Source organism: Gavia stellata, chromosome 6, assembly GCF_030936135.1.
Source record: "Gavia stellata isolate bGavSte3 chromosome 6, bGavSte3.hap2, whole genome shotgun sequence".
Taxonomy (NCBI): Eukaryota; Metazoa; Chordata; class Aves; order Gaviiformes; family Gaviidae; genus Gavia; species Gavia stellata.
This window is the reverse complement of record NC_082599.1, coordinates 60,193,103-60,206,121: the sequence shown is the minus strand read 5'-3', so window position 1 is coordinate 60,206,121 and position 13,019 is coordinate 60,193,103. Positions and strand designations below refer to the sequence as shown.

The window sequence follows — 13,019 nt, the reverse complement described above, 5'->3', positions numbered from 1 at the left end:
AATGCATTGTAAAACTCTGATTCTAATTAACTTACATTGTAAGTTAATTGTAATTACATTGTAATACATTGCAAAAGCCTGTTTCTGATTAACTTCACCATGATGATGGAATTATTTCTAATAGACACTGGTATAAGTGGGATCAATACAAACTGTCACATAAGCTTAGATTTACTCCCTGGGGAAAAAGCGGAGACTTAATTAGATGTATCTTCACATCCTTTCTTCCAAGTCAGTTTACATTTCCAAAAACAAATATTCAAAATAAAACTAAGCAGTTCATACTACCAAATACTAACCACATGAGGCCCTTCTAATTACAGTTGTGAGGGGATAGAACAAATTTCTACAACAGCAGCTCTTCACTTCCTCTTTTCACCATGATTTCCACCCTCAGCAGGTCCATGAGAAGCAGCAACCCGAAATGGCCTGACACGCCAGAATAACTCACCCGTACGCCACAAAGCATGCTCCTTAACACTGACATTACTAAAAAGGTATACTGGGTCTGCCTGGGATGAAGTTAGTAAGTTCATCTTCTTCATAGCAGCCCGTATAGTGCGGTGCTTCCCAGCTGGGGCTAAAACAGTGTTGGTAACACACCAGTGCTTTGGCTTGCAGAGCATCAAGGCTCTCTCTCCACACTCTCCCCCACAAAGGCCAGTAGGATTGAGGTGGGCAAGAGCTTAGGAGGGGACACAGCTGGGACAGCTGACCCAAACTGACTACAGGAATATCCCATACTACACAATGTCATGCTCAACAATAAAAAGTCAGGGAACGGAGGAGGAAGGGGGGATGTTTACGGTTATGGAGGTTCTCTTCCCAAACAGCTGTTACACGTGCTGAGGCCCTGCTTCCCAGGAAGCAGCTGGACATCTGCCTGCTGATGCAAAGTATTGAATGAATTCCTCTTTTTGCTTTGCTTGCTTGTGCAGCTTTTGCTTTTCTTATTAAATTGCCATCATAAACCACCACTCTTTTCGCTTTCCTTCTGGTTTTCTCCCCATCTCCCGGGAGAGGGGAGTGAGCAAAAGGTAGGACGGGTGTTTAGCTGCTGGCCACGGTCAACCCACCACAACTTGTTTAGTGCAAACTGACGTCTACATTTCAAGAAGAGAAGGCATTTTGCGAGACCAAAGCAGTATGCCATATTTTGTTTTTTCACAGTAGCACTTATCTCTTTGAGATTCTCTTAACTTACAGTAGGAAATTAAAAGCACGTGCATTTCTCTACCCTAACTATGCAGATCTCTGCTGATGATATCCAGAGTCACTCAGCCTGTGGAATCTCCATCCTTGGAGATGCTCAAAATATGACTGGACGTGGCCCTGAGCAACCTGACGTAGCTTTGAAGTTGGCCCTGCGTTGAGCGGGGCTTGGACCACTTGAACTACAGTGGTTGCTTGTTGCCTGAATTATTCTAGGGTTCTACGACCTTGTAATCTTTGCTTCTTTCAAAGCAGAATTCTAAAAAGCCATTTTCAGCTTTCCAGCAGACTTGCAATGGGTTTAATATGTAGGTAATTTTCATGATAAGCCAAGCTGCCTGCATTCAGGAGTTGGGCTACTTGCTCTTTCCCTGTCTTTTCTAGTAACTTCTTTTTTGCCAACAAAAAAGTAACCATTAATGAGGAACAACAGAAATTAACACAGGTACATGGTTGAAAAGGCAAGGCTCAAAGCAAAAGCCTGCCATAATTCTGAATTAGTCTCCTCAGTTTGGAAAAAACCAAACCACTAAGGATTATTTTAATAAAGTTTGAGCATTTACTGCATGCACAGTTGTGCAAGCGTATGGACCTATTTTAGTTCTCTGTGGAATTTAGTGAAGCCAGAAGGCACTTGAAGCCAGGAAGCACAACTTCTAGTTGCAAAAAGATCTCCATAACAGTCATTTAAGAAACAGACAAAATGTGTGACTTTTCAGGAGAGTTCCCTCTCTCCAAGGCAGCCATATTATTGACCTGTGGGCTGAATTTGATTTACAAGAGCTTTTCACCTCCTCCTCTGCCTGAGAGCAGGGAGATTGAAGATACGCTTTCCACTGCACCCTGCACAATCTACAACTTAAAGCCATCATCTCCATCATCTAAGCATGGTTCCCACTGCTAAAAAGGTAGCACTGCCTTGACGTGATCACTGGCAGTGTCAGAACCACCTTTTCTGTATCACTGTGTATTTTCAGAATATTCAGGACAGCTATCAGTGTATCAGAGTGGCAGTGATATCTCCGCAACTTACCTGTCAATAATGGCACACATGTCAATGGTGACATTGGCAAAGCTTCCTAGCTGGCCTTGCTCCACTGCGTGCAAATCCACCAGCTGATCATCCACGTGAATAAACTGCATGCATCCTTGAAATGAATGCTGAAATAGCAAGTGATCCGAGTCATTCATCTGTGTAGGAAACCCTGTAGAGCAGCAGAATGAAGAGCATTATTAACTTCATATACTGGTACTCAAGCCAGTATTTTTTCACAGAAAGAGACATGTCTTCTAGATGGGGGAAAAAAAAGGCAAGGTGGGAAAGAAATATTATACAGCTATTAGACTACATTGCAATGCTATTGATTTAAGTCATTGGCAACTACCTGCAAGGATTTATACAGTAGAGCTGATGATTCTTTCATTAATTTTTGTCTACAAGATGGAAGTCTTCTGCTACCCTTCTCCTCCCCCAGCCCTCTATTGCTGTTTCTCATTACTTCTCTCTTCATTCAAAGATTAAGGGAAGAGAAAAAGGTTTAATCTCCTTGCTATATTTTAGGAATTACATTCCCATTTCTCAGATTTTTCTGAGAAAAATGTATTCCGTGGATTCCATGAAGTGAATTTCCAGTTCAGCTTTCTCTAGAACTAGGCTTCCTGGGCAATGAATACTTGTGCTGGAAACTTCCTGCAAACTTAAAACTAGCCCTAAAATCTAATGTCCTGGCCCACTTCTGAGGAATCTGAGGACATTCTGTAGTATTTTCATTTATGCTCTAAATACGTTCATTTGCCTATCTTTCTGAAGGTGGTTTAGAAGAGATAAGAATGAATTAGTGTCTTGACTCAGGTTAAAAAGCAGGGAGACAGAGGGTGTTTGTATGTAATTGTTTAACTGAATGCCCTTCAGAAGTGACTGTGTCAATTTACTTGAGAAAAATGTCCTCGATAAGACAGTGGAGAGCCTCATTGACTACTTACAAATCTTTAACAATGAACTCCCTGAAAAAGCTTCAAGAAAATAATTTAGACAGAATCTGTTTAAGATGAGAGCAGGAAGGAAGGGAGAGAGGCTAACAACAGTTCATTGGTAAAGAAGGTAAAAAGTCTGAAAAATGCATAACGTTTTTGCAGATTTCGGCTAGGAAGGTGACTAGCCATGCAGTTCTTGGCTGGCAAGGGTAAGAAAATCACACACACTTGTTTTGGTAGCCAAGACAGATTATGCAGCTCCCATTCTTTCTCCCATTTTCCCACCCAGCTTCCAATACCCAATGCCTTACTGCCTTCTTCAATAGCATGGAAACAGCTATGTTTTGAGACAGAAGAGTAACAGATTATCAAACCAATATTGTCTGAACAGCAGCAGGAAAAAGGAATGAACATAATTTTGAATACAGTTTATCACATGCCACACAAATAGTTGGATTGGCTAAAACAGGAGGCAATGAATAGAGGGCAGAAACAAGCAACTGGGGGTCAAGGACAGATGCTGCTTAATGTGGCACCTATTACAAAAAAAACCCCAGAGAGATGTAAGTCTTCCCCAAAATATAATTAAGACCCATTTTAACCGAAAGGATTTGCCAGAACATTCATATGACCAGTGATTTTTTTTAAATTTTCAAAAAAAGTCTTGCCCATCAGCTAAAATTACTGCTGGGAGCTCCTGAATTTCCCTCACTCACTTTGGTAAGCTCTCACTTCAGAGTTCACTGGTGGCACCACAGAATTAATCAGGGATGTTATCGAAATTAAGCAGTGACCGTGCTAAAAGTTAGCTCTGACAGGTATTTCAAGAATTTGGGCAAAGGCTTAACTTGAGGTCATATCACCTTTGGAGCAAAATTGTGCCACTATCGCAGGGAGCCATAAACTGCTATGAGAAAGGTAAGTAACCCCCTCACACACATACACACCAGCTGGAGAAGGAAAAACTCCTAGGGATCCCCCAATTGCCTAACTAGAGCATAATAACCTCATCAGACCAACTGCCCCCCACCAAAATTGCGCTAATCCTAGACTGTGGGAATTGTTATTTTGGACTGGCAGAAAAGTCAAGTTGTAGGATTTATACTCTCTTCCCAATGTGTGCATTGGCTAGTGACTTATCTGATGAAAAGAGGACAGGGCTTTCAGAAACCTGCCTCCTGCTTTTTTTAACTTGTTCTTTCCAGTGACTGATTAAACTGATGCATCTGAGGCTTTACAGACAACAGAGAGTGCAAGTTATCCTCTGTTGTTTGGTGGATGCGAGCACAGTATTTGCAGGTTCCTATCAAGTGCTTTCTCGAATTATATTTAAACAGCTCACTTTTCCAGTATAATTGTTTTTCAAACTGTTGCTGAAACTACCCTTTAACTCCTTCTCAGCAAGAACCCCAAACCAACACCAAGCACATGGTTGTTTAGATCTTCAGTGTTTTAGCAGAGCTGTGCAGGAAACCTGTGCATCATCTTCCTGTTCAAAGCACTTCCACAATTCCTTTGTTTTAAATATTAAATTCAAGGTTGCCAACACTGAGGTAAACTCTTAGTAACGTTCATGTAAACCCAGCAAAGCCAAGGCCATTACATGGATATATCTGAATATAATGAAAGATTATCCACCATCCTTCAAGCACTAGCTGAAAAATAAGATCAAAACTTAAAGTCACAATTCATTCTTCACATCAAAAAGAGTATGATCCAAATAACTAAGCCACAAACATACGATTAGATTCAGCAACATATTCCAACAAATTACTACCAATATTTGATAGCATTTGAGAACTAACCACAGAGGCGTTTCAACATGTGATTCTCAGCTTCCCTGCATCTAAGGATCAGTTCTTGACCTATGCTATATTAGCACGCAGTTATTGGTCTCTGGCACATGTTCTCAGCTTTGCTACTAGTTGAACCTGCAAAGAGGAAAGTAGCAGCCGGGTCCTTCAGCCTGGGCAGAGACCCCAGGTCCCTGGGTCCCCAGCCTGGGCTGCACTGGGGTAGGAGGGAGTCACAGGCTGGAGCGGCTGGAGGTGGCGGCCACTCCTAACCTAACTACATAAATAAAGCTTTCCTCTATGACCCAAGAAAGTGGTGAACACAGAGCATTAGTCAGTTCGGGACTCTGAATTCTGCTATATCTATCAATGGATGAAGACTATAATTTGCTCACTCATATGTCTCTGTTTGCCCGTCTTCCTGCTACTCCCTTTGCTGTTTCTAGTCATGTAAGGAACTGGAAGAGGAGGGGGTTTTATGCACTTGTGCAGCACCTTGCATAAATCGTCTGTGAGGCTGACTGGGTGTCAAGGCATTTCAGTCATGCTATTACTGTGACAGATAGTTATGCAAAGAGCTAATTTCCAAAAACAATTCACTATCCACAGGGAATGGAAAAATGGTGGGGTTTTTGAATCATATGCTTCTCACAAACTAGCCTTCTCTACCACCAATTTTTTTCTGCTTTAGAATTGTTGCCATAGCTTAGACAAACTTTTCAGAATGCAGTTAATAAACATACTCTTATGTAAAGAGTTTAGCACATGGGAAAGCAACTAGATAAGCCTTGTATATAACACCTACATTGTTTTTCAACTATTAGGTATACAGCCAAATGCCCATTAATTTTGGTGGGACGTGGATATTTTAGGCAATTCCAGTCCGAGTCACCTGGGGCAAAGCTTCTGCCTCAAACGTAAACCTGGAAATGACCTAGTACCTTGCGGTTGCTATTTCAACACACAGGACAATGCCTTCCCCTTCCAGATTTCCATTCTTGAGACATGATTCACTTCCTCATCCTTCCTACAGTGAATGAAATTTTAATTAAATCAAGTTCTATTACCAAGGCTGACAGTAATGCTGTCACTAGAAAGGCTAAATAATGGATGAACAATTTGGACAGCACCGTATTGATTTTCTTGCTGACAAGATGATGTGTACGTTTTCAAAATGCACACAAAATGCAGTTTGGACAGTTTAAAACAATGTTGATGCTTATGATTACAAATGCATCTTAAAGTCAGGTAGACTCCCTTATCCTCTAATCTCTACATCTTTCTGACTTCTTCCGTACAGAATCTGAATCTTGCCATTTTATTTTTCACATTTTAAGCCCACAAAGAGATAGATTATCCTGCAAAGGTCAGACATGGATTGAATCTGAATTTTCCCCAGAGTTCAAGGAAATTTGTTTCCAGGACTTCATTCTGACCTACCAAACACGGGACAGCCAAAATTCTAGATCCAGCTCCTGATCTTAATTCAAACTTGCAAGAAAAATTAGAAAATCTGTATTTTTGATTCATGCTACTTTCTATGTTAGAAGTCACTTCAATACAATAAAATAAATCTAATAAATAAGTTATAGGTATAATAAAATACCTATGAAATAGAACCAATATTTCCTTTCCAGTGTCAAGATCTATTATGTCTCTCTTCCAATCACCTGAGTAAGGTTCTATCAAAGACATTATAAGAAAGGAAGCTGAAGGAAGAATACATTCAGGTTCGTGGTATAATAATGAAAGACCATACAGTCAGAGCATGTCATTAAACATCTGATGCATCACCTGTTTCTGAGATCTGACCTAAGAATGAAATATCATACTAGACTCTGAATATACAATTAGAGGTTATTTTGTATCCCTATGTGAAAGACTCAGATTTTCTTTGAAATATACTGCAAATTCTATTGTGACAACAGTTTTTCTCCACAGCTTGTGAGAAAACCTCATCATTATATTTTTATTTTTGCCTTTCGTTTTATTTGTAAGTTAATGATGGGCTGCTGTTTGTATACAGATGGTACTTGATATTTTACTTTTTTAAATGAAAAAATAAACCTCATTTGGAAAAAAAAAAAAGTAACTATTGTCTTAGATACCTAACTGGTAGTCCATATTGTCTTCAACTAGTTGCATGGGAGCTGCAGAATCTAGCAATCAATAGAAAAAGTGACTGATCTGAAGTCTGACAGTGATTTTTATCTGCATGGTATTTCAAGTATACATCCTGGATCCTTCCTATGTGGAATGAGAGGAAGAAAACAAAATTCTTTATTTGTCAGGATAAATAGCAGCACAGTATTGTTCAAGGGTCAAGTAATCTTCAAATTTTCTATACTTATCATACAGAGTTACAAGATGTTATTTTGAACCCACAGAACAAAACTCAAATTCAGTGCATACCAATGTACTTAGATTGAAGATATAGCTGATGTTTCGTGTGTTAATAAACAGGAAAAGACACGACAAGAAAAGCTCAATACACCTACATACCCAAACTCCCTGTCGTACTGTTATGCTTGTTTCAGTCAGACCAGAATGGGGCCTTAGTATGAAGTGGAACACAGGCAATAACTTTGGAAAACTGGAAGTTTCCTGCTCCAAGAGCATGAAATAAACCAAAGTAAACAAACTGCAGAAGGGATGAACAGCATGAGTTAAAATGGAATATTTTTTTCATTTCACTGCATTTCTGTAAAGCTACAGAAATGGTCAAAAAAGCACACACATATATTTTCTAAGTTTTTGAAGGAATAAGGGACCAGTACCGGAGGTTTCAACAGAGCCACACTTCAACTGCTGTCATAATTCTGTATTAGGGAATATGAGGACTAAGGATGGGGTTTGCCAAGACATTTGGATCCCATGCCTAGCAAGCGAATGAACTGTTCTGAAAATAAACACGACTTCAGAGCTTCCCAGCTCGGTAGAGTGCAGAAAGACAAACCAGAATGGGACCTACAATTTTTCTGTGTGTGTTTGCAGAGAAAGTCACCAACTTCTTGAACGAGGCATTTTCTAATAAATTAATCTTTACTTTTGCCTTCATTGTTTCATTTATAGAAACACAGAGGTTGAACGCAAGGTAGTGAATTCTATCCCAACAAATGTAAATTACTAACCTGAAAGCCCAAATGTCTCTACACACAGAGAGAAAAGCACAATGTACTAATGCTACAGCTTAGAACAAGAGGATGTTGTACTTCTGGCACTCCTGGGGCACACATGAGCCCTCTAGGTAAAACAGGCTAGCATTAATGAAGTCTCTGGTGGACTTTGCAGAATCTTCTCTGTACACGTCATTCATATTACGATGAAAAAGTTTAACCAGGTCTTACAAGACTTGGCAGCATTTTCTACCCATGGTACAACTCCTGATTTGTTTTGTCTCCTCTGGAAATCTGGTCTTCAGCCAGACCCTCTTCTCTAAAAATATTTTATTGCCAGCTGTCTGCTTATAAATTGAAGCCAGTTCTGGAAAAGCACTGAGATTTTTCAGTCTCTCTGTATACTATCATTCCTTAACCCTCAGTTAGATTTCACTTCAGTGTATTGATGCTGATTCAGTACCTACCAGTTCCTGACAGGATTTAGTTCTTTAAAAAGAAGCTTCTAGGACGTCTCTACCTGAGGTACGAAGAATACGAATACAGTACTACAGTTTTCCTTTACCGTGTGCCAGAGAAATGCTACCTGCAGCACACCTGAGGTTTAGATGTAATAATTCTAGGGTTATGTGACCTAGCCATAGATATAGGTCATGTATAGCATAATAGGTGATCTGAACATGTAATTATACTGGTATTGTTTAAAAGTTGGTCGTCAAGGAAAGAAACAGGAAGATAATGTAACAATCTCAGTAAGAAAAAGCCCAAAAGATAGTCAGACAATAAAAGCTGAGCAACTAGCTGTGCACAGACTATCTTCAAGCCACAATGCAACTTGCACAAATACTATTTTGCAAGATATTAAATGGCTAGGATGACAGCCTAGAAAAAAGTAGAGGACACACAGTTATGAAGGCACTGACAAAAGCAGGAACAGGAGCAAGGCAGACTATCTTTAATAGCACACAGGAAAATTACCGACAGCAACAAAGGAAGGATAAGACTACAGTATAATCGTCCCTTTTTACCAGCTTTGTTGATTCAGGGCTTCTCTCAGATTCACAAAATCATTAAGGTTGGAAAAGATCTTTAAGATCATCAAGTCCAACCATCAACAACAGTATACTTTAAAACTGTTCTGAGACGCTTCTCCCAATGGCTGGCTACAGAATTCAAAGGATTCAAATATATGTGGGCCTTCCAGTTACTGCTGGCAAACAGCGCTGTTGTAACCCGGGCATTCAGGTTGCCAGGTGGTGGTACCAGTTCAGTTGTTTGAAATGAACTGCAATGGGCCCTGAGGTATGTCTCACCTTTAACTAAGGCATCTTTTGCCTTTCCTTTTACTTTTCAATGCTAAAGGCCAGGTAGGTTTTTTTCTTTCTTTTTTTTTTTTTTCCCCCTGAGGTAATTACAGACATGGTATCGCTCCTGTTTTCAAGGTAATCTCCTGCAAAACACGTAGAACATGTCATTCCCAAATGGAGAGATTGTCTGGCAGATTGTACCCAAGCTCAGCTAGGAGGAAATACGCACATAGCCCACCTCTATTCTCAGATCACATACCACCTGGACTACACTTTAAAAAAAATCCATGTACTATATTGCTACTGGGAGGAAATCTAACTAATTAAGCAGAACACAAGCATGCTTTTCATTCACAGGGAATCATGTCAGTCTTAATAAATACCACAAGACACGCCCTAAATACCAATGTTTGTTTAAATGGCTAAACTTCATACCCTAGTTCAGATAACACTGCAACAGAAAAGAAATGATTCCTGACAATCTAAAAAGACTTCTATATTCAGAAAAGAAACTGCCTTAGTATTCTCAGGTACAAATCTTCAATGAAAAAAGACCTGTTGCAAACCAGGTACAATAGTAGTCTATTTGAAAGCTGCTGCTGCAGACCTAGCTTCCCCAAGAGCCATACTAGACATTACAAACCCAAGCATATACCCCAGACACCAAAACTTCCCAAGATGAACAATGTGTTGGTGGCGGAAGAGAACAAATGTAATTATTGCATGAGACTGGTTTTACTGATTTTGCTTTTAGACAGGGGGAAGATGAGATTGATGTCTCTTCCAGCTCCATGACTGCGTGAAACATAATGACTTCCCCCCCTTTATGGTTCTCTCTGAAGTTCTTCTGTAGATTGGATAAATGTTTGCCCAGATATTTGAGCTGAAATAAAATATTCTTGTCTGCTGGGAAAATGAGATTAAATATTACAGTCAGGGTATGGTAGCATCTTAAAAGGAGGAGCATAAGGGGAAAAAAGTAAGTAAAATAGTATTAAAAATACACATAGATGCTAAAATTGATACTTGTCCAAATCACAACAGAAATAAATCAGGCATTCTCTACTCAATGCACAGTTAATTGCCCATCTTTTATTTGACTCGCTGTTCTGCTTCCCGTGCGTTGTGAGTGGCTCAATTGTGCATACTGTTGGTTTTACAATGTCAGTATTTGTGTGGGCTCACAAAAAAAATACAATAAACTGAGTTCACTATTTTGATATGTTTGCATTCCGAGACCATCAGAAATTTACTGATATAGGAAATGTATGTTTCTTTTCACAAAATAATAGCAAATATGGATCCTCTTGCTATCTTGATATTTAAAAAATGGATGAACAGCAAGATTTATTTTCTTGCACACACGTGTATTGCAAAATCCTTATTTTGACAAGAACTGATGTAAATGGTTGGTAATTCATGTTATAAAAGCAGCTTATTTTATGCTGAAGTGGAAGCAGCAACTCTGCTTGATGGAAAGTGTGCCATATATAAACAAGTGCTCCACTGAGGGAAGTCCACTTTTTAAAGAGGCTTAAGGTGGCTTTTCTGCCTTTTCTTCAGAAACTGCTTGATTTTGCCAGTTGTTAAACACTTCCGATTCCTGCCTACTTCAATGGAGTTTGAGATTAGTCAGCCACTTAAGACGTAAATAAAGAGTCCTCAGGAAAAGTATAACAAGAAGACAAACAACTACTTTAAAATAAAAGAGAAAATTTTAGATACATTTTAATCCTTTGCTTAGAAACTGGCAGTGATCAAAATAAACCAGGACACTGGGATTGTAAGAAAGTTAATATAAATAACACAATGAAACGGGACACAAACAAAAAAATATTGTTTGAAAAACAGTTCACTTATGAAGCATTTAAGCACAGTTTTACGCTCTGATGTTTCTTAGTAGAAAGGAAATTCTGCTCCTGGCAGAGGAACAGTTAAACAAATTAATGAAATATTTTGACTATCATCTGACAAATTAAAAACAATGAAAATGTCTTCTGCTGTTTTTAATTGAAGGTTTTATTACCTTTATAGGTGAGTTCCCATGAAAAAAGAGCGGTGCATGAGTGGCTGAAACCCTAAAATATGAAACCAGCAAGAAGTCTGTTTGTTTTGAAATAAACTCAAAAGCTGTCCTGATCTTCCTGTTTAGACAAAATTCTCCTTCAAATAACTGGAAACAAGAGCAATAGCAGCAAGTTTCAGTTGTCACTTACTGACATGGTGAGAAGCATTGAGAACGATCATTATTACCCGTCTTGGCTAATTTAAGTCAATCCAACACTTTACTGCAGTTTCAATCTTATTTTATTGGATATGATGGAAAATACAGAAAGCCACATAATGATCAAATTGCAGCAAATCTGTACATTACACTACCCATATAATACAGGCTATTCATAGGTTTTCTATTTTATAACAAAGAGAATAAATGTACACTAGATTTTCAAAGTTACTGCTACTTCACTTCTACCAAAAATCCCCCGTGAAGATAAAAAATGTCTAGAGACTGCTGGAGATAATTATGCTTAGGGAGATATAAGCAGCATGAAAGATTCAATCACTATTTACTGCCTTTAAGAGATGTACAGTGTGGAGATTACACTGTTGGCATTAATTGTGTAATCTTATTTGCTGCTCCTACATGAACTTATTTTGTATTTTTATGTACTGCAAAGTTCTGGCTACAATATCACTAAGGTGAATTTACTTCAAGCGAAAATAGTAGCATAGAAGTCGTTGGACCAATTCAGCTACAGATTCACATGATTTGCTTCCACCAACTTCCACCTAAGAGATTTATATTTTAATCAACTTTTTTTTTTTTCAGTCCAGTTAACAAAGGTACCAAAATGAAAGCATTTAGTGTTGAGTGGCTAACCTCCCCCACGTAAAATCACTGTGAGCTACCGTTTGTATGACCACAATACATCACTTTGTGGTAAACTGCACCAGTTTGGAACTGAGTTTTGGTTTAGGTACCTTAAACATGCTATTTCCAGTTTCATGCCATTCACTGCACATTCTCCAGTATTCCCAATTTTCTCCCTTAGCTCCTGCTACCCTGTATCAACTATAACCACAGAGAGTACCAACCTCCCCAGAGATTTACCAAGAAAACAGAATTATCTCTTGGTTGCAAAGACTTTGTTGGAGCTTTGCTGCTAAGAAATGCTTCTGCATATTTAAAACTTGAAAAGTGATCTGATTTGAAGTGCATTCAGATATTCAGTGCATCTTTAAATGTCTATTCTGACACTTCTGTTACCAGTAACTTCTAGGTTTTGAACACCTTAAATTTATTTTTCGGACTTCCAAAACTACCTTAAGCATATTAATCATTGGTGATAAGTATACCACTGTATAGATGGTTTCTGTAGGTCAAAATTAAGGTTGCCCATTAAATATGCCAGGTGGATTTAAAGATCAACATTGTTGCTCCTTTAATGGGCAAACTGAAAAAAAAAAAAAATGGGGTGTTTAAAGAGTTATTTTAAACGTTTTCATATTTTGCACGTTGATTAATCATATTTTTGTTCTTAAATTCACAGAAAATTATATTATCTGAGCAATGAAATGAAATTAAGTACATTAAATTCTGTAGGGCTTAATGGAAT

The 13,019-nt window shown here is 38.6% G+C and overlaps 1 protein-coding gene across 1 annotated transcript in view; it reads right to left on the bottom strand.

Moving 5' to 3' along the window:
• CNTNAP2 (contactin associated protein 2) overlaps positions 1-13,019 on the bottom strand; it is a 1,162,694-nt gene that overhangs the window by 451,491 nt on the left and 698,184 nt on the right. Inside the window, exon 10 of the mRNA XM_059818416.1 lies at positions 2,246-2,417. Within this exon, the coding sequence (XP_059674399.1) occupies positions 2,246-2,417 (172 nt within the window). The remainder of the gene's footprint in view (positions 1-2,245; positions 2,418-13,019) is intronic.